At 31.8% G+C, this 25348-nt stretch overlaps 1 protein-coding gene across 1 annotated transcript; it reads right to left on the bottom strand.

Moving 5' to 3' along the window:
• Positions 1–839: 839 nt before the first annotated feature.
• Positions 840–3323, bottom strand: NST1 (NAC (No Apical Meristem) domain transcriptional regulator superfamily protein). The gene is made up of 3 exons (XM_020372061.3): positions 2856–3323; positions 2146–2420; positions 840–1908 (listed from the first exon to the last, which is right to left on the bottom strand). Exons 1-3 carry the CDS (start codon positions 3037–3039, stop codon positions 1066–1068), a joined length of 1302 nt encoding a protein of 433 aa, XP_020227650.1. The 5' UTR covers positions 3040–3323; the 3' UTR covers positions 840–1065.
• Positions 3324–25348: the final 22025 nt, after the last annotated feature.

The raw sequence follows: 25348 nt of genomic DNA, 5'->3' as shown, positions 1-25348 counted from the left end.
TTTTTTACCCCAGATTAGTGACGAAATGAATATGCAAAGCTTACGTAATTATGAGATTCTCTTTTGACTTGGTTATGCTAAAGCTATGTGGAGGCTTTATTAGCCGTCGCATTCTCTCTCTCTAGCTCAATGGATGTGAAAGTATTATGTTTGTACTCATGCATGTATGTATGTCGTGGAGCATATGCACTTCCTTTTGGTAATTAGAGAGTGTTGGTGCAATAGGACAAGCCCACCCGTAGCCTCTGCACCTTCCTCTAACAAACCGACAAACCACGTGACACAAAGACGAAGAGGCAGATCCATGATTATTTCAAACATGACCTTACTCATCATCATCATCATCATCAAATAAAGTAAGGTCCTTATAATTGCAGTTACAAGATTAAAAAACTCAACATATCACACTCACCCTTCAGCTAGCTAGCACGAGTTTTCATTTCAATCCTTCCCGCTCCAAAAATAAATAAATAAAAAGATAAATATTGGTGGACATCGTGATTAAGCAAAGACCCATGGTTGACAATGCCATCCCATCTAATAACTTCAACTCTTTCCACCCTTTTCTTCTTTATATCCATCTAACTTATTCCAATTAATTCCCTTCAATTATATCATAATTACGCTTATTTAATTAAACACATTTCAATTTTATGCTCTATCACCCATTTAGCCAAAACTCGCATGTTTATGGAAAGATCGATTTATCAATACATTAAGCCTGTTAAAGTGGGTTTAGCAGTAGAGGATTCCAGTAATTTTTTCACTAAATAAACTGGCTTATGAAGAAACATTTACAAAAGACAATTGTCAATAGAATATTACCAACAAGAGTCGAATTAAGCTAATTGAAGTAAAAATGTATACTAGGAAAATTATCACAATTAACAGTCTCTGACTTGAGAAGAACTAATTAAACATGATATATGATGAAGAACTAATTATTTCTATATTTAACAATGGAACATGGGAGGACGATGAGGGTGGTGGGGTTGGGATATTAATATTATTATTATTATGACGATGATGATGATTATTATTATTATGATTTATTTATTTATTGGGCTAGACTGACGTGTTGGACACGTGGCACAGTGGTTCTGAGGAAGCCAGCAAGGAGGACGTGGATCGAGTGAAGTTCCAAAGGTCAATCTCGCTGGTGAAGTCCTGTGTGGGGTTGATGTAGGATGCGGGAGGAGCATGAAGCCTAGCGTGTGCCGACGTTGATGAAGGCGTTGATGAGGATCGGAGGGTTGGCAATTGAAGATCATGGTCGGTGGTGCAATAGCCGATGGTGGGGTCGTTGAAGCAGGCCAATTGCCTAGAGGCCTCGGTCTGGCCATTGAGTTGAGACGCGACCAAACGGTCCAGCGCAGCCCAGTTGGTGAGGCCTCCACCACCTGATCCTACCTCCAATGCGTGAACCATGCTGGGGTCAGAACCACTCACCTGGTGCTGGTGGGTTGCGAATGACCCTTCATTGTCCGTGCCCATCTCCACAGGAATTATGGGATGGTACCCATCATTCTTATCACCATTATTATTGTGCTGGCTCTCCATGCTTGTGGATTTTGGGCTCTCCAGGCTTGGCAGCTTCATGAACCTCTCATTGTCGAAAGGCCTTACCAACCTTCCATAGTTCATGCTGTTGTTGCTGTTGCTGTTGCTGTTGCTGTTGTTGTTGTAGTTTCCCTCGTAGCTACTCTCTTCCTTGCAACCCCTTCCCATTTGCTGAAGTATCTGCTCCAAAGCTCCCTCGTCGCACGAGTCAAACAAGTGGCTGTGGCTCCTTCTACCTTCACCAGAACCTAGAGGGCTGTCTAGGGTTTTCAGATGGTTCTTCTTCTTGAATATCCTGCACACCACCCACCCTTCTTCTTGTCCACCATCTCCCATCACATTCGACACCTATGTTTTCATCACAAAAACACATTCATATGTCAACTTAGTTAACTTCTTACATATCAAAATGTCTAGCTCCATTGCTCCCCAGTTGTTATAAATCTCTTGATAGACAAAAACTTTTACGTTGGGGTTGAAAAACTATTTTTTTAAAACCTTGGTTGTATTAAGGTGTTAATTAAGTTAGCTAGAAAGTAAAACTGATTAACTGACAAAGTAGTTGTTTTTGTTAGAGTTGCTTACGATGTTGGTGTCGCTGGTGGTGTTGTCATCGAGCCTGTATTCATGCATGATCCAATCGGATTTCTGGCCGTGTGGGGCTCTTCCTTTGTAGAAAACCAGAGTCTTTCTCATTCCAATTCTCTTACCGTTGCTGTATATAACTTTGTCGCGGCCAGTGGCCTTCCAGAACCCTGCAGCAGTGGCGCGATTGGTGCGCGTTCCAGTGGGGTACTTCTTGTCTTTGTGGCTGAAGAAGTACCAATCATTCTGCGGAGTTGTTCCTATTTTGCATTTCTCTGCAAAACAAGAAAAAAAAAAGATACCACTCAAAATGGCGCCGTGATTCACGTCATGACTCTATTGAATATTCCATCATATCATTTACCCCCATGTGAGGCGCAAAACAAAGAAGCCACAAAAAGTGATAGTAGAAGGAACTCAAAACCAACAAAGACTAAAAGTCTATAAAACATAACTAGCTAGATACACAGTGTGTTGACGAAATGAGTGTGTCATGACTCAACATATCACGAAAACAACAACTCCAAGAGCTTGAGTTTCTTAAGGACACTTGAATGGTTTCATATCACATATATCATCTGACATCTTGAGATACTTATACATCACGCAGATAAGTCTTCAAAAACAGTGTTATGACACACAACTTATGTATTTGGGATTATAAGATGAACATATATCACATATATATGAGAGAGTGATGGATATCACACCTTGTATGTCCCATGGCTCGAGCTTGTTGAGATCAACGTCACGAATCACATCGAGGTCAATCTTTTCGTAGGAGACCTTCTTCCTCAAGTAGTACTGAAGAAGCTCCTCTTCTGTTGGGTGAAACCTGAAGCCAGGTGGGACTTGAGATTGTCCATTCACTGATATGCTCATGTTTTCCGGCATTCAGGAGGTTAACTATGAGAGTGATCGATGATATATGATAGCAAGAAGAGAAGCTAGGAAGTGGTTCTAGATTCACCGGGGACCCAAAGAAAAGAGAGAGAACACATTCAAAATGGGTACACTAGAAGGAAGGATAGGAAAGAAAGAAAGATAATGAGGTGGTGTGTGTACTGGAATGAGTATGTAAAGGGAGACTATATATATGTGCTGTGGGACAGAAAGGACCAAATGATACACAGCATGGAATTAAGAAAAAAAAATAATAATGGGAAAAGAAAAAAGGAAAAAAAAAAAAAGAAGAAAAGAAAATGGTTTTGTTTGTTTTAAAGGTTGAGGGGACACGAGACACCAATAACCAATTGGGTATATGGTTTTATAATATAATGAAGTGTGGGGTTAGTTTTACTATGCCCTAGCTAGGAGAAGTGCCACCTACCAAGAAAGATGGAGAGAAGAGAGAGTTTACTGTTGAGTGTGTGGGGGCCACGTGTATGCGGGTATCACTTAGGGGCCCCACAGTTGTGAAGAGTAAGGGCGCACGCCCACATCCACAACTACGACCTCTGACCTTAAAATCTCCATGGAAAAGCACCTCTGAAACAACCATGGACCATGGCCAAAATTAACCTATCTTCCATTTCTCTAGAGACTGCACCTCTCTCTCTTTATCTTACTTTTATCCCTTTCTCTTTCATGTTTGGCTTCGGCAACCACCGCGCAACAAGAAAAAATAAATTAAAATAGGAAAAAGAATGTGTAGGGTAGGACCCCTGCAATGAAAATAAGAAAAATGTGATGGATGGTAACAAGTTGCAAAAAGTTGCTTATGTGTAAAATATGATTTTTTTATTTATTATTTTCTGGTTTTGAATTTCACATTGTCATGTTTTGTTTCATACATACATCATACTTTGTCTCTAGTACTCACCCTTTACCTTGCTTTCATTCTTTCTTGGTTATTCCCTAACGATCATACAGAAAATTAAGGTCAAAAGCATGTATATTTATATAGAAATTAATCCCAGTCTTGGTTGGTATATGTAAATTTTATTTATGCTAACAAAGTATTGAAGCTGTTTAGCTTAAATATATATCAAGCATCTCCAGGGAATTAATATAAAGAATTCTCATGAAGAAAAATAATCAAATAGGAATTGTGATAAAGAAAGATGTTTATATTATTTTGTTTCATAATTTTAAAATAACATTTTTCACATCAATTACTTAGTTAATTTTAACATATGTCTAATTAAAAAAAGTTTAATATCCAGTTCATCTCCGTACCTATGTATTTTTGTACCTTTTGCCTACGAGATAATAGCATTTAAAATATTGATGAGTGAGGACGTAGGATTCTAAATTTTTTTTTCTTGCTGCCGTTATTCAATGCATCCAGGCGAGTAATTAGAAACTTAGACCTTTGAGATCAACAGCTCATATTTAATTTTGGTTAATTAGACAAAATTCATATTCGAGATCTGACCCTCCAATATATCTATTAACTATCGGTATACTTCTTTGGTCCTATAATTAGTATCATTTTAAGTTATTCTATATTAATTAAAAAACATAATTTTATAAAATTAATCTTATAATTACTTAATTAACTATTACTAATTTATTGACAGAATGAACGTGTGTGGAAAAAGGTGAATGCACCGAATAAAGTACTTGTTCATGCTTAAACCGCTAACATTATGAATCTCTCAACTGGTTAACTTAAACTTATTACTTAAGGTTTCACTTATTAGTACGATTAGTGTCGGGGAAATGTTGCAGTTCTTTAGAATGAATTCACGATTTAGTGCACGAATAACGTTGAAAAACCTCAATATATATATATATATATATATATATATATATATATATATATATATATATATATATATATATATATATATTCATTATTACCTATTCCATCCAATAGACTAGCTAGTATTTTTGATTCGATTTGTCATAGACTTGAGTTGTAACGATAAATGTTCTTCTTGATATAATTGGGTTCAAGAGAGGATAAGCTGACTGAGGTGTCATAGGTACTCCTTGAATACTATTAATAAATGAGTAAAGCCTACCATCTCGTTTAGGTCAGCAGAGTGAAACTGTCATGATATTAAACCTTAAAAGAGGCAAAAATATTATGGGTCTCACTTTGAGTTAATATGAAGTCTTAACATATATACAGGACCTTAAGTTATGATGAAAATCCTCTATAAAGTTATCGATCAAAATATAAAGATTGTTTCTCAAAACAATTGTTTGGTTCATGTTGATTTGAATAAATAATATTTTTTTCAGATTATTTATTTCGGAAAAACATGATTTTTTTTTTTGTTTCAGTCATTCGTTTATCAATTTGATCGGTTATCAGTTTTTTTTTTATTAATCAATTTAGCACTTTAAAACTATTTAGCTAGTTTTAAACATTCCAAAATCAAACTATTCAGCCTATCATATACCTTCCAAAACAGGTTAAAATGGGTTGGTGCATTTTAAAAAATGATTTAGAAAAGCCAGCTCACTCTATCTTTTGACAAGTTGTCATGTAAACTCATCAAAAGAAAAAGAAAAAAAATAATATCAGTATAAATACATTCTTAAATAAAAAGTTGAATGATATGAAAAAAATGAAAAATAGATACATTGGACAAAGAATATTAGAAAAAAAAAATAGAAATTAAATCAGATTTTAAGGTTTTAAAGACTTATATTAAAATTAGGGAAGGGGAAAGACGGCCTATAGTAAGTTAATCCATCTAGCTTTGCTATAACCCACAAGTTATGGGAGTTGGTAAGTTTTTGTATATAACTCTATACATCTTGAAATCGAGAGTCAAATTAGTTAATGAATTAAACTTATTTTGTTAGTTCTATACTCCTTTTTATTTTTTATTTTTGGAAAACATATCATTTAAAAAATTTAAAAATTATTTTGATGAATTAAATTTTTCTTGTTCAATATATTGATAACCATATTCGTTTTTTTTATACATAAAATGGTATGTAAATATTGATAGTGTAAAAGATATATTTTTATATTTTCAATTAATAAAAAAAATTATGTATATTAATTTGTTGATTTTATAATAATTATTTAAAAAAAACATATCTTACACGTGTGATTAACAATTATGTAAATATTTTTACACCGAGGTTGCATACCTAGAAATTAATCTCATTCTTTTTACACCCATAAATTAAAACCTTCTCTCAAATATTCAAATACCTAAGTGGTAGATTTAGATTAACCAGGTCCTGATAACAAATTGTTGTCATGCATGGATCGTTTTTTAATGTTAAGATGGAATAACGTGGTGTGCAGTTTGTTGAATTTTTACTATATGTAACGTACGTGAGTTACAACCCCTATCTATGGACTATGATTGTTACACTACCATCAGCATCATATGAGTCGCCACAAACGCAACAATATATCACCACCGTTACTTGACTCTGTTGCGTCAGCAGCAGCCACCCTCCTTTCTTCTTTTTCACCCATAGACGCGCAAACCGAAGTTGCTGTTCTGTCTCTTGACCACCTGCTTTCGTATGCTACAAACTCACTCAATAATTCTATTTTATATGTTACGATCAGATGCCTCTAAATGTTTCCAACCCTTTGCCCATAACAGAGTGAAAGTGAGCTACAGATAGATGACGCATCTATATTACTACTATACGCAATTTGGTTCCACACTATATAATATATTCTTCCTTTCACTTTCTCAAACTCAACCTTCTGTTTTCTGCATTAACTTACTTGTCACTCCTCACTATTCATTAAACTAAGCGTAAAATCTGGGGACTTTCAGAAGAACGTAATTCATGGAATACGATCAGAATCTTTGTGATTATTTAATTAGGTGGGTAAATCTGCTTATTCTTCGGAGGTAAATTATATTTGATGATTTAATTATATAAGTATCCCCGTCAAAAAAAAAAATGAATTTTATTACATGATTGCTTTTTTTTTTTTTTTTTTTTTCATAACGAAAATTTTCCATTGCTAGTGTTGGTTAAAAGTTGATAGTGATACTACATTTAATTAACCTTAGCATCGGCTATGCGCCGCGACATCATAGTCCTCACTAATTTCATCGAAGTTACGATTATAAAAAGTTATCGTTGTTTTTTAATCCTCAAGTTAGTATTACTTCTAAATAATTCTGAATTGAGAGAATTTGTTCTTGATGGTTATCTCAAGTTTTTAACTCTTAAGTCGATATTACTTTTGCTAAATAATGAAGTGATATCGACTTCACAGAAATTGTTCGGGAGAATTATTTTAACTTTTCAACTCAAGTCGATAAGAAATATTAACTTTTGAGCAACTATTTTGGAGTTCGACTAAGACGATTTTATATATGTTGCATCCATCCTAAGAATAGTAATTGGTTAATTTATTGTTATAGTTATACCCAACTCATCGTTTCTAAAGATAAACTCAAATGACCAGAGCTAAGTTAGGTATAAAAACGACTTCGCAAAACTGAGAGACTTGGCACTTGACGCGTTTCTCATCAACTGGCCATTTCATGTTGCGTGACAGATAATTAATGTAAAAGACGCAATTATCTTTTCCTCCAAATATTCTCTATTTCTTAATTTACAATTGTATGTAACCATTCCTTACTTTTACATGTAAGAAGACTCCTTAATTTACCATCAGATTCTACCAAAGTTTGCATGTGTTTGCCACTAAAGTCACCGCTAAGATCATCTAGATCACCACCCTTATCTCAAATTCACAACAACTACATTAAAGTAAAAATATTCTTAAAATTCAACCGATCATTGAATCAATCCAGATAATAGTACAAAATTTAATGATTTAATTATAATTAAATTATGATCAAATCAATATTAATAAAATAATTATTATTATTATCAATATAAGATTAATATTAAATAAATATAATATATAATTTTATAATACTAAAAATTAAAATAAAATATTATTTATAAATTTTTAACATTTAATATATATACAAAATTCTAAATATATATATATATTTATATATAATATTTAAGTTTAAATTTTAATAAAATATAACAATGTCTATTAATACATCTAGAATGAAAAATATTAAATTAATATAATATAAATTATAATAAATAAAGATATTAAAAATTATAAATTAATATAAATAATTAAATTATATTTATGAAACAAGTATTAGAAGTATGTTAAGCTAATTCATAATTTTTTATTTAAAATATTTAAATTAAATTTTAATTTTTTTTAAGAAAATCTATAATCCAATTATAAATCCTAATCTCTTATGTAGGCAAAATTCATCATAAGCATTAAGAGAAAGAAATACACACGAAGATATACAACTTATCCCTATCTATATTCTCAAGAATTATATGATTATTGAATTGGAATAGTCTAAACTCCAATTTTCCAATTGCATGATGTAGATTACAAATAAGTTTCTCAATCTATAATTCAATTATAAATCCTAATCTCTTAGGCAGGCAAAATTTGTCATAAGCATTAAGAGAAAGAAATACACAATCCCTTAGTGGAATTATATCATGATTCTGTAACACACACAATTATCCAAACTATAAAATATTAAATCTTAAATTAGTGGTCAAGCAACTACTAGTTGTATTAGAATAATCTCTACCCAAAACACTACTATAATCAACATATGACACCAAAATTCGACTTAACATTCAGCCTAATCTTGTCATACTCTCATAGTAATATGATCATTATTGCAATGCAATAACAAGAAAAAATAAGGGTAAACTCATAATTAAGAAAACAACATGATATAAAAGTAAAACACACAACTATATAAGCATCATCAGTATCAACTACATAACAACTTTCAACAACTCAACTTATCACTTTACAACTTATCACTTTACAACATATCCACAGAATAATACAACTTATTCACATATTGACAATTCATCTTTACAGCAGAATAACTTCACAACATAACAACTCCACAACAACCACTAAATGTGTGTTAGATCAAAAGAGGATATTAGATCCCTCATGATATCAATTTTAATGCTAATAAACCTAAATGTGTAGTCTCTCAAACAAACCACTTCGTTTGTAAGAGGAATGCATTTAATATATATCATTTATGATGGCTAATAACTAAATCATATTTCTTTATGTTATTCCTTAATAGATCGAAAAGGATAAAAAAGTTTCTTCGACACTTGCACTTCAAAAAGGAACGGAGACATGATTTTTGTCAAAGAAAGGATAAGGAAATCTATTAAAGAATGCAAAGTCTCAGAAAAAGTTATTTTTGACTAGCACACACAATTGTTCCTTTTGTTTGGTATCTTAAAGGTGATAAGTAACCTCTTGGTTAGATAAGTGAAAATTTGGTAAAACTCATTTAATGCTCACATTTAATATACGGACAGACACTTCTTTTTACAATGAAGAAAGACGAAGCAACCTTGTGAGAAATACTCAAAGATTTGTAATAGTCATCTTCATGAAACATATATATATATAAAGAAGCTTGAAGACTCAGAAAGATAGAGAAAACAATCATTGTAAAAAATCCTAAATCCTAAACATAGAAGACTTCCATTAGACAAAAGTAGTCTTGGCTTTGAACCTGGATCTAAGACATCTCAATCCAAACTTTAGATTACTTTCTACAAGGCCAGTGGAAAAGGAGGACAAACTCCAAGTAGATAGGAAAACAAGTCTAAGGGTATGAGTATTGACAAGAAAGGACTCAAAAAGATTTGGGTACCAAAGTCACAATTAACTTCTGTTGCAGATAACCTTGGTGGAAAAAAAAACAAAGGATTCAAATTGGTACTTGAATAGTGGTTGCTCACAACACATGATGAGAGAAAGGTCTACGTTTCTAGACCTTCAACCTCATGAAGGATTTGTCTCCATAAGAGGAAGTGAAAATGGAAATATAAAAGACATAAGTAAGATAGGTAAAATTTCTATACCTATTGTAAATAATGTCTTGTATGTTGAAGAATTAAAGTATAATCTTTTAGGATAAGTCAATTTCGTGGCAATGGATATACTATATCTTTTGACAAAGATGCATGCATAATCAGGTAAGATGATAGGTTTGTACTTTTGACTACCTTTAGAAAGAATAATGTTTATAAAATTAGTCTGGAAATTTTGGACAAATAAAATGTAACATGTTTAGTTTCCAGAGAAGATTAAAGATGGATTTTGCACAAAAAATTTAGGCATGTCAATTTGAAACATATTTCAAAATTAACCAAAAGGAGTTTAGTAAAAGGAATGCTTGATGTTTCATTGAAAACTCATCTTCTTTGTGAAATATGTTAGAATGGGAAATAGATTAAAACATCTTTTAAATCCAAGAAAGTTGTTTCAACTTCTAGACCTTTAGAATTATTATATATATATTTGTTTGGTCCTACCAAAACTTCAAGACTATGTGGTAAGAAGTATGGATTTATCATTGTGGATAACTATTTTAGATATACACAAGTTTACTCCTAGCCTTCAAACACGAGTCTTTCAAACTATTTGAAATATTTTGTAAACATATTCAAAATAAAAAAGGTTTTTGCATACTATATTTTTACAATTTTTGCTCCAATGAAAATTGCTTATAAGCACCTATACTTTTTTACAACTCATACTACACTTTTGACAACTCACACTACACTTTATGATAAATTTTTAAAAAATTAATTATTATGGATAATATATAAATATGAATAACAAACAAAAGAAATTACATAATAAAAAATTACAATAATAAAAAAAAATTACATAATAAAAAGAATTACCAAAAATTACAACAAAATTAAATATAAAAATTAAATACGCACTAATTTGCGATAATTAAAATTACATACAATAATATTTATTCTCCTAATTTGCGCCTAATAAAATTACAAGCCAATTCATGATCTTTGAGTTTCTTCTCAGTCATTCCAGATGTGTCTTTCATGAGAATGTCATACATTGCACTAAAGTTAGCCGCCTCCTTCGCTTCAACCAATTTCTTTACTGCAACACTTTTTTCTAACATTGTTTTTGTCATATTATCCAACTCCTTTTTGTCGGAAGATGTTTCGTCAACCTTTGTTTTACTCTTTCTTTTCGCTGCTTTTTAAACTATTGGACGAGACATTGGTGTTGTTGGGTCATATTCTTGACAATCACTAGTTGCATCTGTGTTAAAAGATGTTGAGTATTACCCAGATTTAGAGATCTTTGATCTTTTAGAAGAACTCTCCATTGATTCAAATTTCCATTTTGGCTCATCTCTTAATAATAGCCATGCATGCTCAAAATTGAATTTATCATCTACATCTTGTGAGTAAATTTTATATGCATTTGCCATGATGTCTTTTTCTAAGTTGCCACTTTTTTTATCACGAGCTTGTTTATAAAATCTGACAAATAATTGAATTGCTTTATTGATTTGAAACCATCAACTTTTTAACTGACCTAGATTCCTTTCTGGAAATTGATTACGATTGTTATTGTAATTCTCTTTGATTATCTAGAAACTATTTCCAGTTTGATCAACTCCCACAATTAGATCCTTCGAAGTGTTGAGCCATGATTGAATAAGTAGATTATCCTCTTCGACAAAAAAACTTATACGTGATTCTTTTTGAGTACATATTTCTTTCCTTGTTGTCCTCCTACATCAAGTGTGATGTTCTCTAGCCCAACTTGAGACTCAGATATTGAACCAATTGGTGAATATGTTTCCCGATCTACTCACTCCACAACTTTTTCAAAAAATATTGAACGCCTATAAAATATATTGGGATTGGTTGGTATTGGTGGTGGATACATAAAAAAATGGGGATTCGGAGAATTATCATTGGTTGAGTGTGGTGGTGGTGGGTATATAAAAAAAATGAGGATTTTGAGAATTTTCACTAGAAGGGGATGGAGGTGGTGGTTGGTTTTGTAAATAATTAAAATAACTTTGAAAATTATATTGACTGGGATCCATGTGCTAGAACACAATTTTTTTTTGCAGATGAATAACAATAAAAAAGGAGAATTTTTTTTAAGTGAACAGTGAACATGAATACTGAATTTTTTGAAGTGAATAGTGAATGTGAATAGTGAATTTAAAGTGAAAAGTGAATGTCAATTTATACACACCAGCACCATTCAATGTTCAATTTTCTTCCAACGTCTCTCTCTTTTACTCCCAACGTCTCTCAACGGCTACTTTTGCAAAGTCTCGCTTTTTTTGCGGATGTCTCTCAACGTCTATTTTTCTCAATGTCTCACTTTTCTTTCGCTCATTCTCTCTCGTTCCCTCTTTCTCTCTCAACGGACAGCCACACGGAATGGATGGTTTGGGCCCTCCTCCTTAACCACCACCTCTCCCCAAACCTCACCCCTCGCTCCTCCCTCCCATGCACCACTCTGTGCAACACGCTTTTACTTACACGCTGCAACGTAAAGGCCACGCGCTGTTATTCGTCGATCTCCTCGTCGATGTTAAAAGCGTCACCGAGGACTTGCTCTGCATTTTGATGGCAAGTTGGGGGAGACAACGAGACGGTTTGGGGGTGATGGATATGACCGACGTGAGGTTGGCGACGAGCACATCCCTTCAATGAAGGTTAGCGGTGCTGGTGCGAGTGGAGCTCCGCGGTGGCTGGTGCTGGTGCGAGTGGAGTTCTGCAGTGTTACTGGTGCTGGTGCGAGTGGAGAAGACAAAGATGAGGAGACGGGGAGCTCGACAAAGACGCGGTGACTGGTGCTGGTGCGCATGGAGCTCTGCGGTGGTTGGTGTTGGTGAGAGTGGAGCTCTGCGGTGTTGCTAGTGCTGGTGCGAGTGGAGCTTCGTAGTGGTGCCTTTTTGTGATTTTTGTACCAATCACACCTTCTATGATTCTTCTATGCGAGTGGAGCTCCACGGTGGCGCCTTGTGTGCACGTTCAAGCTTGGATCTGGATGAACCAATGAAACATCTCCGTTTGAAATTTCATAGTGCTAAGCACCATTCCTTGCTGAAGCAACGAAGCTAAAAAAAATTGGAACTTTTCTTGTCACGTAGGATCACTCCAATGGCAAATTCTTGTAAGCTCTGTTGCTTATTTTTAAGACACATCTAAGCACCCCCGTTGGAGGTGCTCTAAGTGATCACGAAATTAAATTTGAAATTTTTTATTTTAAAACCTTTTGCAGAAAAAATGGTGTCTTTCATAACTTTTCTTCACCAAAAACACCTTAACAAAATGGGGTGGTTGAAAGAAAGAATCGGACCTTGCAAAAGATGGCCAAAACCTTGCTTTGCGAAAACTTTTTACAAAAATACTTCTGGGTAGAAGTAGTGAACACAACTTGCTATATTTTAAAAAAAAAACATATTGATAAGACCTTTGTTAAACAAGATTCCATATGAATCGTTAAGGGGGAGAATACCCAATATACCATACTTCCATTCATTTGGTTGTGAGTGTTATGTCTTGAACAAAGGATCAATTTGGAAAGTTTGATTCAAAAGTGTACAAAGGCATCTTCTTTGGATACCCGCATACCTCAAAAGCACATAGAGTTTGTAACTTTAAAACCTCTCTGGTAGAAGAATCTATCCATAAGAAATTTAATGATACATTAACGATTGATAGGAAACTATCAGATCTAGAAGAGGAATTTGTTGATTTATAGATTGATGCAAATAAGACAAAGGATATCTTTACATTAAATACCATTCAATGCGTTCCAGTGGTTAAGGAATATGATTTGAAAAAAAGTGTTGCATCGAGAAGAAGTATTGATAAAGGCACCTCATATTAGCAACAATTTTCTCTCTCTTGTCTTTTCACCTTACTAAACCTTTGACTTAGACTATTCTCTCTCTCCCACGTTTTCAAACTTAACTGTCTCAATTGTCATTTCACTTACACTTTCATCCCTCTGAAATCAAAACCCTAATAACTCTCAAAACTCTTCAACCTCTGAAAACCCAAATGGCACCAAAGACACAAGCTATTCACAACAACAAGGTTCCCATGGAAGAACATCTTGAGTCTACCTTTATTCCAAGGAAGACCATCATGGGGTTGAAGCTATAGGATGAAGCGTATCTTGTGAAGCACTATCTAGATATGGATGGATGGACCATGCTTGTAGAGATGCAATGTGACTAGTTCAATGTCGCTTATGCCTACATTTGGGCATTAAGGAGACAAAAGGCTCATGCTTTCATCCGAGAGGTGGATCGAACCACCATGAAGATCAATTCTCTCATCATAGCAATTGTCTCTAGCTACAAAAAATAAAGAGTTTCCTATTATGGTGACTGGGAGATGACCATCACAGTAGGGACTCTAGACATTATGTTGTACTTTACTCCTCCCTCTATGGAGAAGATAGAGCTGAAGAAATACCTTTGTGTGGCCAACTTAAAGCACCTGTGTAGACCATTACATTCATTCCTTGATCTGATTCCAAGGATAATGTCTTGGATGTGGATAAGTTCTACCATATGAGATGCATGCTCTTCACAAGGATCATCCAAGAGGCTGACGAGGACACCATTTCCATAACAAAAAGGAAGAAAGGCAATGAAGTTAGCACAACCACCTTGAAGTGAATGGGGATCGCCCATTTGTTTCCTCAGTTCAAGGTGACCATTGTGAAAATGAAGATAAATCCCTCAGATGAACCTCCACATAAACAACCCACGACCAGCCATAAAACCAGTAGGAGCCACTTTCAACCACCAACTCTCCCTCGGATCCAAACACAAACCTCTCCTCCACCACAAAAGATGAAAACAAAAGCCCTTGTACATAAAATGTCTCCACATCTATGTCCATGAGTCTTTATTTGACACAAATGACAGACCCATCACTCTCCATATCTCTCACCCAACATCCAAACCTAAATCTCCATCACCTTCATCGTAACCACCTATAGCACCTCTTCCCTCAAAGTCCTAGAAATGAAAATTGTTCGAGGTCTCATTGAGCCTCAAACCACGAAGGAGGAGTAAAGGCTCTTCAAGTAGGCTAAAAATTTGCTCATTGGAGGTAAAAGAGCAAAAAGAAAGAAAGATAAAGTGTTGATTGCTGAAGAAGCAAAAATGCTTAAGGAAGCATTGTGTTTGTTTACAAAAAATATGACCACTACAACAATTTCATCTAATTTCATTAGACATAAATTCTTGTCTTCATTTACACATTTATCGTCTAATGTAGAGAAGGGTCTATGACCAACACAAACTAATGAAACTGTTGTTCAAACGACGCTCTCAAAAGCTATTTCTACTCCAACAGTCCAATCATGACGTTATCCTCACACTAATCCAAACAACATTTGCCTCTCTCTTTGATCTGCCAGCAAGGTTTGTTGCACCCGTGATGCCTATGTTCCCCATATTGGTGGAAATTGCTACCCTTATTGATGACATTGCACCCCTGTCTACTAAGGTCATAATTGAGCCAATACCTTTACTAGTAAATATGTCGTTGGTGGAGCCAAACCCTCAAGACCCAAAAGATTACCTATCACATGTGCTCCAAATTGACGCTTTTGAGCCTGAGAGCATACACTCTAAGGAGGAGATAAAATTGCAACGACTGTAGGAGGAACATACTACTAAAGACAATTAGGTACCTCCAGTCCTTGATGCCACCAAGAGGTCTCCTTATTTCAATGCGAAGGACTATATCATCATGTGATATTGTGAAACCCCAAGATTATCATCCGGCTAAGGACTACCTTGCAAACTATACTAAGGCCCATTGACCTCAACGACTCACCACATCTGGATGCACAAACAACTCAATTTATCCAATAGTAGTGCCATGGAATTCAGAATCTCATCCATTTACAAGCTACTTTGAAGCTAAGTTTTGAGGGAACCCCTCATCATCTGCCCTAGATTCTTGGTGAGGTATACAAGTCGTGGATGATCTAGACATGGACCAAGTTCTTTATTATTGACACTTGTCCCAAGGTTGTTCTTCACTTTATCTACAAGGGTAAGGAAAAGCTGAAGGTAATATTCAGAAGATGTTTGCTACATGAGATTTGTTAAGTTTCATTAGTATGATGCCTCTAGTAAATGAACATCTACCATACATTATTAGAAGAAGCACACAAACCTACCTAATCCTTTCCAGAATCATGTCCTCTATCTCTAACACTCTCTGAACTCATTGCAAGATTTATCGTTATTTTTCTCCTTTTCCTTTTACATTTCATATATTTTTCCCTAGTAACGTTATTTTTTTTGTATAGAAAAATTGTTTGTCTGCCTTCTTCTAAATAACCATGTCCATCTACTCCACTCCAGACTCCTCCCCTTCTAGTTGAAGTTGACTAGAACAATCTCCTCGTTGGTCTCTTCATAGCTCTTTATTTTGCTTACTAGAGGCAAGCATGTTACAAGCACATTATGAATGAAATTTCCACAAGTTGCTTAGTCATATGAACATTGAGTTGAGTTCTGACAAGGAAGAAGATTAATCTTAGAGGGGTCGCACTTTTAGACAATCTTTTCACCAGTGTCAAAAGAGGAGTAAAAATTATGTTTTTGAACATTTTTGCTCTGTTTTCTTTGATTCTGTTATTGTTGATTTTCGCTCTTATAATATGCACTAATATATTGCCTATTGGATCATACACGTTTTCGGGAGGAGTCTCCTATGCATTTTATTTCATATGTTTGTATGCTTTGGTGTGAATGTCATGAATAAGTGCATGCTCTAAAAAATAGACTCTGATATGAAAAGTACTAATATTATCTAAACATATGCTTTGATAAATACATTAAGCTCTACTATGCTTTATAGACAACATATGCTCTAATAGATATCAAGGCCCTAATGTGCAACATATGCTTTATTTGGCTAATAACTCAATATTTTCACTTTGATTGGCTCTAAAATGAATAAGTATGCTAACATAAATATCTTCTTAGTCATTAATAATGCTTTGAATTGACCAATAAGATCATAAGAATTTGTTAACATACATGTCTGAAATGAATGTATGCGTAAAATCAAAATTACTCGTATGATCTTATATGCAATGTCTAAAAGATACGTTCATGTATCACTCTGATGATTATATAATGCTTCCATGTCTTGAAGAAAATCATACTTTTGATAAAAATGATTTTTTCAAATTAATTTATCTTCGCAATAATCACTTTGTCTTAATCAACGAAAATATTTTCTAAGACAAGAAAAATCTTAATTACAAAAACATGTTTGTCACTATCAAAAGGGAGAGATTATTAAGTCAAAAGATGATCCTAGATCTCTCAAACTTTTAAGTTTTAATGATAATAAACAAAAGAAATTATAAGTAAAAATGCTTTTTTGTTTTTGCAAAATATACATTAGACAAAGCATAAGATGCAAAATGTTAGATAAACGACGTGCATATAATCTTACTTCATAAAGTCTTAAATGTGTATCATTTATAATGAATAACAACTAATTGTTGCATGATTAACTAATTCCTTAATAAATTGAACTAAGAAAGCTCATTAGAACTCACAAATTTGTTAAAGTGAATGAAGTCATGCTTTGCACAAGAAGTAAGGACTAATGGATCCTTGAAATCATGAAGGTCAACAAGAGTTGATGTAAAACCTATTTTTTGTTGATACATGCCTTAGATAGTCTATTTAGTATCCTAAAATTGATAAGTAGTCTCCTTGTTCAAATAAGAAGTGATAATTTATTAAAATGCAATTAATGCAAGCATTTAATGCATCAACAAAAATTTCCCACCTTAAAAGAACTTGTAATGAAGACAGACGAAGCATGCTTGTGAGGAATCCTATAGGTTTTGCAATGGTCATCTTCATCTAGTATACTATATAAGAAGCTTCACGATCAAAAAGAAAGAGTTAGATAGTTCAAAGTTCTAGTCTTCGAGACCTCTTAATTAACTTTTAATGAAATATTTTAGAAGGACTTTTTCATTATGTAAATCTCTTTGCACTTATACTTGTTGTATCACGTACGTCTTGGTAGGAAGATGAAAAACACCTGTAAATCTTAGTAACTCTTAGTAACTCTTAGTTACTTATTGTTTGATAAGCCTAAAACGATTTTCCTATGAAAGAATACTTATTGTTTAAGCCTAGAGAGACTATCTATAAAATAATACTCGGTGCTAAAGTCTGGAAAAGCTTGTATATATATAAAAATACTTGGTATTTAAGCCTAAAGAGGTTTTGTATGAAAAGAATATTAGGGTAGATTACTTAAAGAGACAATTCAAAGAACACTTAGGTTTTGAGCTAGAAATAGCTTGTTGAAAGAATAATTGTATCTTGTTTAAGATAGTAGAACTCAATTTGGTTGGATTGAAAATTAGATGTAATCTTGGTAGTTGAGACGAACTAGTATAAAAATACCGTGTATTTTTTTTTGTCTCTTCTCCAACATTATTTATTACTAGTAAACTTCACTACCTAAAAAAGTATGAATTTTTGATAGATAATATGCAACCTCTCTTTCTAATGTCTATTTTTTTCCCACAATATCTTACCATCATATTTGGTGACATATTTAGAATATTTTAATTGTGTGAGCAATATTTATATGTATAAATTAATATTTTAATTATATATTATACATGATAAAAAAAATTATTTTTGTATAATTAAAATGTAAACACTATTTTTTCATGCTTAATAATTTAAGTTTTGATACAAATATTTTTAATTATCGATAATTTCTTGAAAAAACTATTAAAATTCATTTAAAAATAGAAATAAATATAGTAGACTGAAGGTTAGACAAATTAAATATTCATTTGTACACATAAAGATAAAATAAATAATTTGACATAATTGAGAAAAATAATAATTTAAATTCATTTTCAAAGAAAAGAAGAAAAATATTATTAAGAATATGTAATTGAGAGAATGAAAGCAATGGAACTAAAGTAAATTAGTGAGAACAATATTTATATTATAATTATTTTTTTACTATATTTTAAATTATATGTAAAATTTATAGTTATAAATATGTATAATATTTATAAATGATAAAAAATTACCCTCACTCTTACATGAGTGGATCCACCCTCATCACATCCCACTTTGTTGACTTGCTTCATATAGTCCATAACATTTTTCTCAATAACTTGAATGATATATTTGAAAAACAATTTATTATGGACGAAAAATGTTGACACAAAAATGTTTATAAAAATATCAATAAATTGAATTTATTATATGTATAAGGTTTTTTTTGTGTGTCAATGGATATTATCATAGATATTATTTTTTCTGTTCTCATATTACAATTAAAACTTTATTTTAATAATATACATTGATGTTTAATAATTTTTTTAATATTATATTATTAGTAATATGAATTCTGATTAGAAAATAATATCCACAATATTAATATTAAGTTTTGTCTTAACAAGCAAGCTTACAAAGAAAGAGACATTATTCGACTTTATTGCAGAAAAAAAAAAAAAAAAACAATTGCAGCATAAAACAAGTTCTGATTTTTGTAAACACGTACAATTAATAATTATAATAAATTAAAATACAATGGCGTGATGGTAGCTAAAGTGGCTTTACGCTGTGAGATAAAAACAAGGATTGTAAAGCATGATATTTATTCCCAAGTAATCAAGTATCTTGAACTTTAAATGGTGTTCTAATGCCTTCATACGGTCATACAAAGACACATTATTATGCATTAGTTGTAGTTCACTTTCTTCGTAACGTCATTGTGAAAGAAATGTATTTAGTTAGGAAAAGTCCACAGGTCACAGCACTAATCATTTTCATCCTCCTCTAAATTCCCTCACCCTAATCATTAATTTTTTTCTGATAGACGATGGAGCAACCACTTTTAGTTACTAACCGGCACTTATATTGGTCATGATATTTCATGTCCATATCTTTTTATTTTCTTAAATAAATACTTTTTTTTTCTTGCTTTCTTTCATGGAATTAGTTAATTTTATATATGAATGGTCTAATGCTGGATATTTTATTTGTTAGTTGTTGCATATGAGGTCGGGCAAACTTGATATAACAGGTAAAGAAAGAATTAATAAGGATGCACTTTATCTGGTCATATAAAGAAGAATTCAAGTTATAGATACTGATTAAAAATATAATTAAAAACAACTTTTAACAATTTTATGGATTTATTATATAAATAAATATTCATATGTTACAACAATCTCAAACATTTATTTATTTTTAGTTAATAACGTTGTAATTTACTTTTCAAAATGCAATCATCACTTTGAATGAGATAGATTTTAAAGAATTCACGACAGATAGTTAAATATATACCACAATTTACGAAATATCTGTTGGAAAATTTACGTATCCTTATCTTTTTCTTAACCCCTCCAACGGGTTTCCTAGCCGCGTAATTAGTTTGTCAAATTACATTAGAGAAACATGATTCCAACTAGTATTTGGGTTGAACTTGTGTAATCATTAATCATTCAACATGATTACTCTAAAAAGAAAATATTTCAACCACTATAACCAGCGGCATAAAAACAATATGACATATCACCAATATTCACAGAACCTAGAATATATATATTTCTCTGCATTAACTGGTAATGTAATCAATTCTTTTAAGAGGTAAAATCTAGCCCATCCATGCAAAAAAATTAACAATTTTTTAACAAAAAAAAATGCGTCTATATGTTTTCTCATCTTTTCATTTTGACATATAGCATATGCTATGAATAAACTTTTCCAAAATTTAAAGCCTTTTGTTTTCTTTTCTACAATAGGTACAAGAAAGGTGCACCATTTTAATTAGGTAGTGTGGAAATGAAACGAACAACTCCTCATTGAATTTCACAAAGATTGAAATCAATTTTGGGAAAAGTTGCCGAACTATAATTTAATTAACCTTTCCTCGTTAATTAGAAAACAGGAAAGGGGACATCATTGATTTATCTCCGACAACCTAGAAGTCGAAGGAAGACGACAAAAACAGCAACCAGAAGTTGTTACAGTGGTGATTTGTGTGATCCTAAGTGGCTATTTTTAATATGATTTTGTAGAAGAATATACGAGTCTGCCGCCAGCACTAATTGCACTTTCGACTCACAAAAAAATTATTACTCCAATTGACAATTTGAAACCTTTGCTGTTAGGGTAGTTAGTAATGTGACACAGTGCCCAAATGACAGGGAAAGAATGAGAGAGAGTGAATTATAGTGAGTTTGTTAGAGTTTCTTCCACACATTTATCATATATTGCACCAATCCAGCTCGAGTTGAATAGTCTTCACCCAAACCAATTAAAAGCTAACATCTTAAACATATTATTCTATAAAGTTATTCACTATAGTTTCAGTTATTAATATCTTTATGAAATTTTGTTTACGGAATACGCGGATTAATTAACTGGTAAAGGATTATTCCAGTCAATAGTGATTTAGAGTTTGAATATTGAGTATGTAACTGTGTGAAATATCTGAAATTTATTTCTAGTATATGAAAAACGTGTTCCTTTGTGCTTTCCAGCTAAACTAATTTTAGATATTTTTCAAGAGAAACAAGTTTCCCTTTATTTTGTGAAAAATATTCCTTCTAGAAATAGTCTACTTAGTGGTCAATAGAAAACAACATTTTCATTTAGTGTAAAGAAAACATTCTTAATCAATTTATATATTGTAATCCACTTAACCAAGAAGAAATTCGTTTCCTTTTAGATGGAAGTCATTTTCTTAAACAAAGTGAAGAATAAAAGAATCTTAAAAGAACATATTAGTTAATATTTAAGAAAATATATATTTATATAATATAAAAAAGATTCCCATTATGAGTTGATTTTTCTGCGAAAACAAACGAAATTAATTGAAAACTCAGATATGGCATTTATAGTGATTTGAGAAATCTAGTTGGAAAGTAGGGGAAGGGGGTGGTAGCTAGGTTACCTAGCTATTTTGCATGGGAAGCAACATTTCATATTGGTGCTTGTTTTATGGTTGGGAAGGTCGTACTCGAGGTGAGATGTCAATATAAAGTGTATTCGGTAATGTCAACTGAAAGCTTATTTTACTAATTGAATAGCTGCATTAAGTTAAATGAACACATTTAAAAGAAAAAAAAACGTTATAGTCATTTCTCTAGTAAAAGAAATGGTTGTTTTTGAATTTCTATATCAATTTTAGTGGGATGTAGAATTAACTAATACAAAATAGATATATTTTTTTAGATCGGTTCAAAACTAGGAAGAAAAATTTCTTCATCAATTGTATTGAGAATTAATATATAAAAAACACTCATTTCTTACATTTGCTTTAGCAAGAACTTTTGTAAAAAAAAACATTACCTTTTTAGATTGGGTTTAAACTGATTGATGTAGAAAGTAATTTTTTACATCAATTATAAAAACAACGGATGTAAAAAGTCAAGTTGTTTTAATTAAAAACAAGCTTTTTCAACATACAACATATTGATTCAAAGACTAATTATTAAGGAAATACATAATAAAAAAAATAAAATGAAATTTGGATTTGGCTTGCAAAAAAATTATTGTTCAAGTTTAACTTATTTATTTAATTAAATAATTGAAAGATGAACTTAACTAATTGTGTTTGTGACCATAATGAAGATGGTGGTGATAATAGTGACAATGGCGATAATGATGTCAGCAATGATAGTAATAACGGTGATAATAGGTGTGAAAGTAACAATAATGATGATGTTAAGAACAACAACAATGATATTGATTGTTATTAATAGTGGTGGAGAAGCAATACTTAAAGGTGTCAAGTAGAATGGGTCAGACTGACACATTTTATATGCGTTGCTATTTTTGAACTCTAGGCACTATATTAAATGACTGGACCAAATGAACTTACATTAAACATTAATTAAAAATAATTTTAAACATGAAACATTAAAATTAAAAAATGACCCATGATTAAGACAAAAAAAATATTCATGTTCATTGTTCAAATTTGCATCAACGTATATAATAATCAAAATTCAATCACATTGTTCTTTTATAAAAATAAAAAATAAAAAAAAATAATTGATGTCCCCTTGCAAAACAAAATCAGTTCATTTCCTTTATCTAAGTCAACTCATGTTTTTTTAAAACAATGTGTTATTTTTAGAAGAAAAAAAAAACAACCATGTCTTTTTTTTAGTAAAAAAAAACCTTCATATATTTATCAACATTTTAGTTTCTATAATTTTTTTTTTTTAAAAAGGAACATGTTTTTGTTGTTTTATAAACAACTTCTACATTTTAAAATCCATGTTTTGTAAATATGTTCAAATATTTTCTCACAATTCATGTGCAACCCAACCTTTTAAAAAGCATAATCATGTGTAGTTAAAAAAATAACCTAAATACTTTTTAATTTTTAACTTATTTTTTATAATCATTTAAAACTATAATTATTATATATTATATTTATATTTATCATTAGGCTAGTCTGACTTAAATTCATTTGAATTGTCAAGTCAAAACATCTCACTTCCATTTAGGTCATCATTTTCAAGACAAGTTTAACCTTATTTGCAGGCTATTCAGGCTAGATCTAAATTGACAACTTTAGTGACATTAATGATGATGGTGACAATAATGATAGTGATGACAATGATGATGACAATATTGATGATAAAAGCATTGGATAAAAAGAATTTTAATTAATTGAGTTTTTGAAATAATTTATGTGCTTATGAAATGAAAGAGCATGTTTCAATATGTGGTTTAATACAAGTAGTTTTATTTGTAAATCCTTTAATAAAGTGTGAGGGAAGAATTTTGTACTCAAAGTTAAAATATTTAAGCAAGGGATGTTAATATCGGGTTAAAGGTTATTTTTTAGAAGGGTCAAAATTTTATTTTATTTTTTTTACTTTTACACACTTCATCCCTTTGAACTAAAGAATTGGAAGAGGAAAAGGTAGGAGTGTAACATCTCATTTTTTAAGAAAATAAATAGTAAATAAATTAGAATAATTAGAATATTATATAAGAGAAATATTTTTGTTAATAAAATAGAAAAAAGAGGTAAATTAGGAGATTTTGGGTTAGACTTTATGTTAAGTTAAAAGACGATCCTTAATCTCTCAAGTTTTAAAATTCTAATGTTAACAAACGAAACATTTTTACAAGAGAAAATGTCTTCGAAATGTTTATCATATAAAGTATAAGATGCAAATCATCTATAAGATTATGTGAACCAGACAAAGTATATAGTCTGTTTCATATAAATTAAATATTTATTATTTATTGACACTAATGACAAAATTCATTTAAATGTTTTATTCCTTAAAAGATCAAACTAGAAATCATCTTGGAATTCACAAATCTGTTAAAGAAAATAAGATCATGCTTTCTGTTAGAACCAAGGATGAAGATTCTTGAAATCATAGAGAAAAGCGGATAAAGGCTCTATTGTTGCTGCTCTACTTTGACATTGTTTTTATAAGCTCCGTCTGGTATGAAAAGATGATAAGTAGCTTCCTTGATCAGATAAGAGGCATCATTTGGTGAAATGCATTTAATGCTTGCATTAAATGAGTTAATGATTATCTCTTATCATGAGGAAAGACGTTAAGGACAAACAAAACAAACTTATGAGCTAGACATAAATTGTTGCAACGGTCATATTCTCCAAAGTTACTATATATGAAGATTTGAAGCTCAAGAAAGATAAGATACACATGTACAGAAATATAAAAGAAGAACACACTTTGTAAATTATACTTGTGTATTAACTCCATTCTTTATTGTAAAAAGATCAGTGCACTATATTGGTTGTATAATGTTTAAGTGAGACAAAACAACATCTCTATAACATTCATAACCATTGTTATAAGGTTGAACTTGGAGAGACTTGTTTGTAAAAGAATACTTGGTTGTTAAGCCTAGAGAGGCTTGTTGTGAAAAGCATACTTAGATAATTACTTGAAGAAGCGAGTCAAAGAAGACTTAGGATTGAGTAAAAAATGACTTGTTGAAAGAATACTTGTATCTTTTTTGAAAGATAGTGGAACTCAATCTAGTTAGATTGACAACTAAATGTAGTCTCGGTGGTTGATACGAACCAGTACAAAAATACTAGTGTTCCATCCAACTTCTCTTAACACTTCATTTGACTAACGTTACTACTTTACTATGAAAAGGTGTAAGTTTTTGATACACACTATTCAACCCTCCATCTAGTGTTTATTTTTTCTCCACATGCGGGTCTAACATAGATGCTAATAAAAAGAAGAAAAAAGAGAAGGGACTAGGTTATTGTGCATTTTTAAAACTTAGAACACTCATATGAGAAAACCTAAAGGAGATCATTAGGGAAGGCACATATTAACGATTGGAGCTTCCAAGAGTGTTTTGTT

The sequence above is a fragment of the Cajanus cajan genome, chromosome 5, assembly GCF_000230855.2.
Source record: "Cajanus cajan strain Asha chromosome 5, NIPB_CcT2T_4, whole genome shotgun sequence".
NCBI lineage: Eukaryota > Viridiplantae > Streptophyta > Magnoliopsida > Fabales > Fabaceae > Cajanus > Cajanus cajan.
This window is presented reverse-complemented; position numbering and strand designations above follow the sequence as displayed.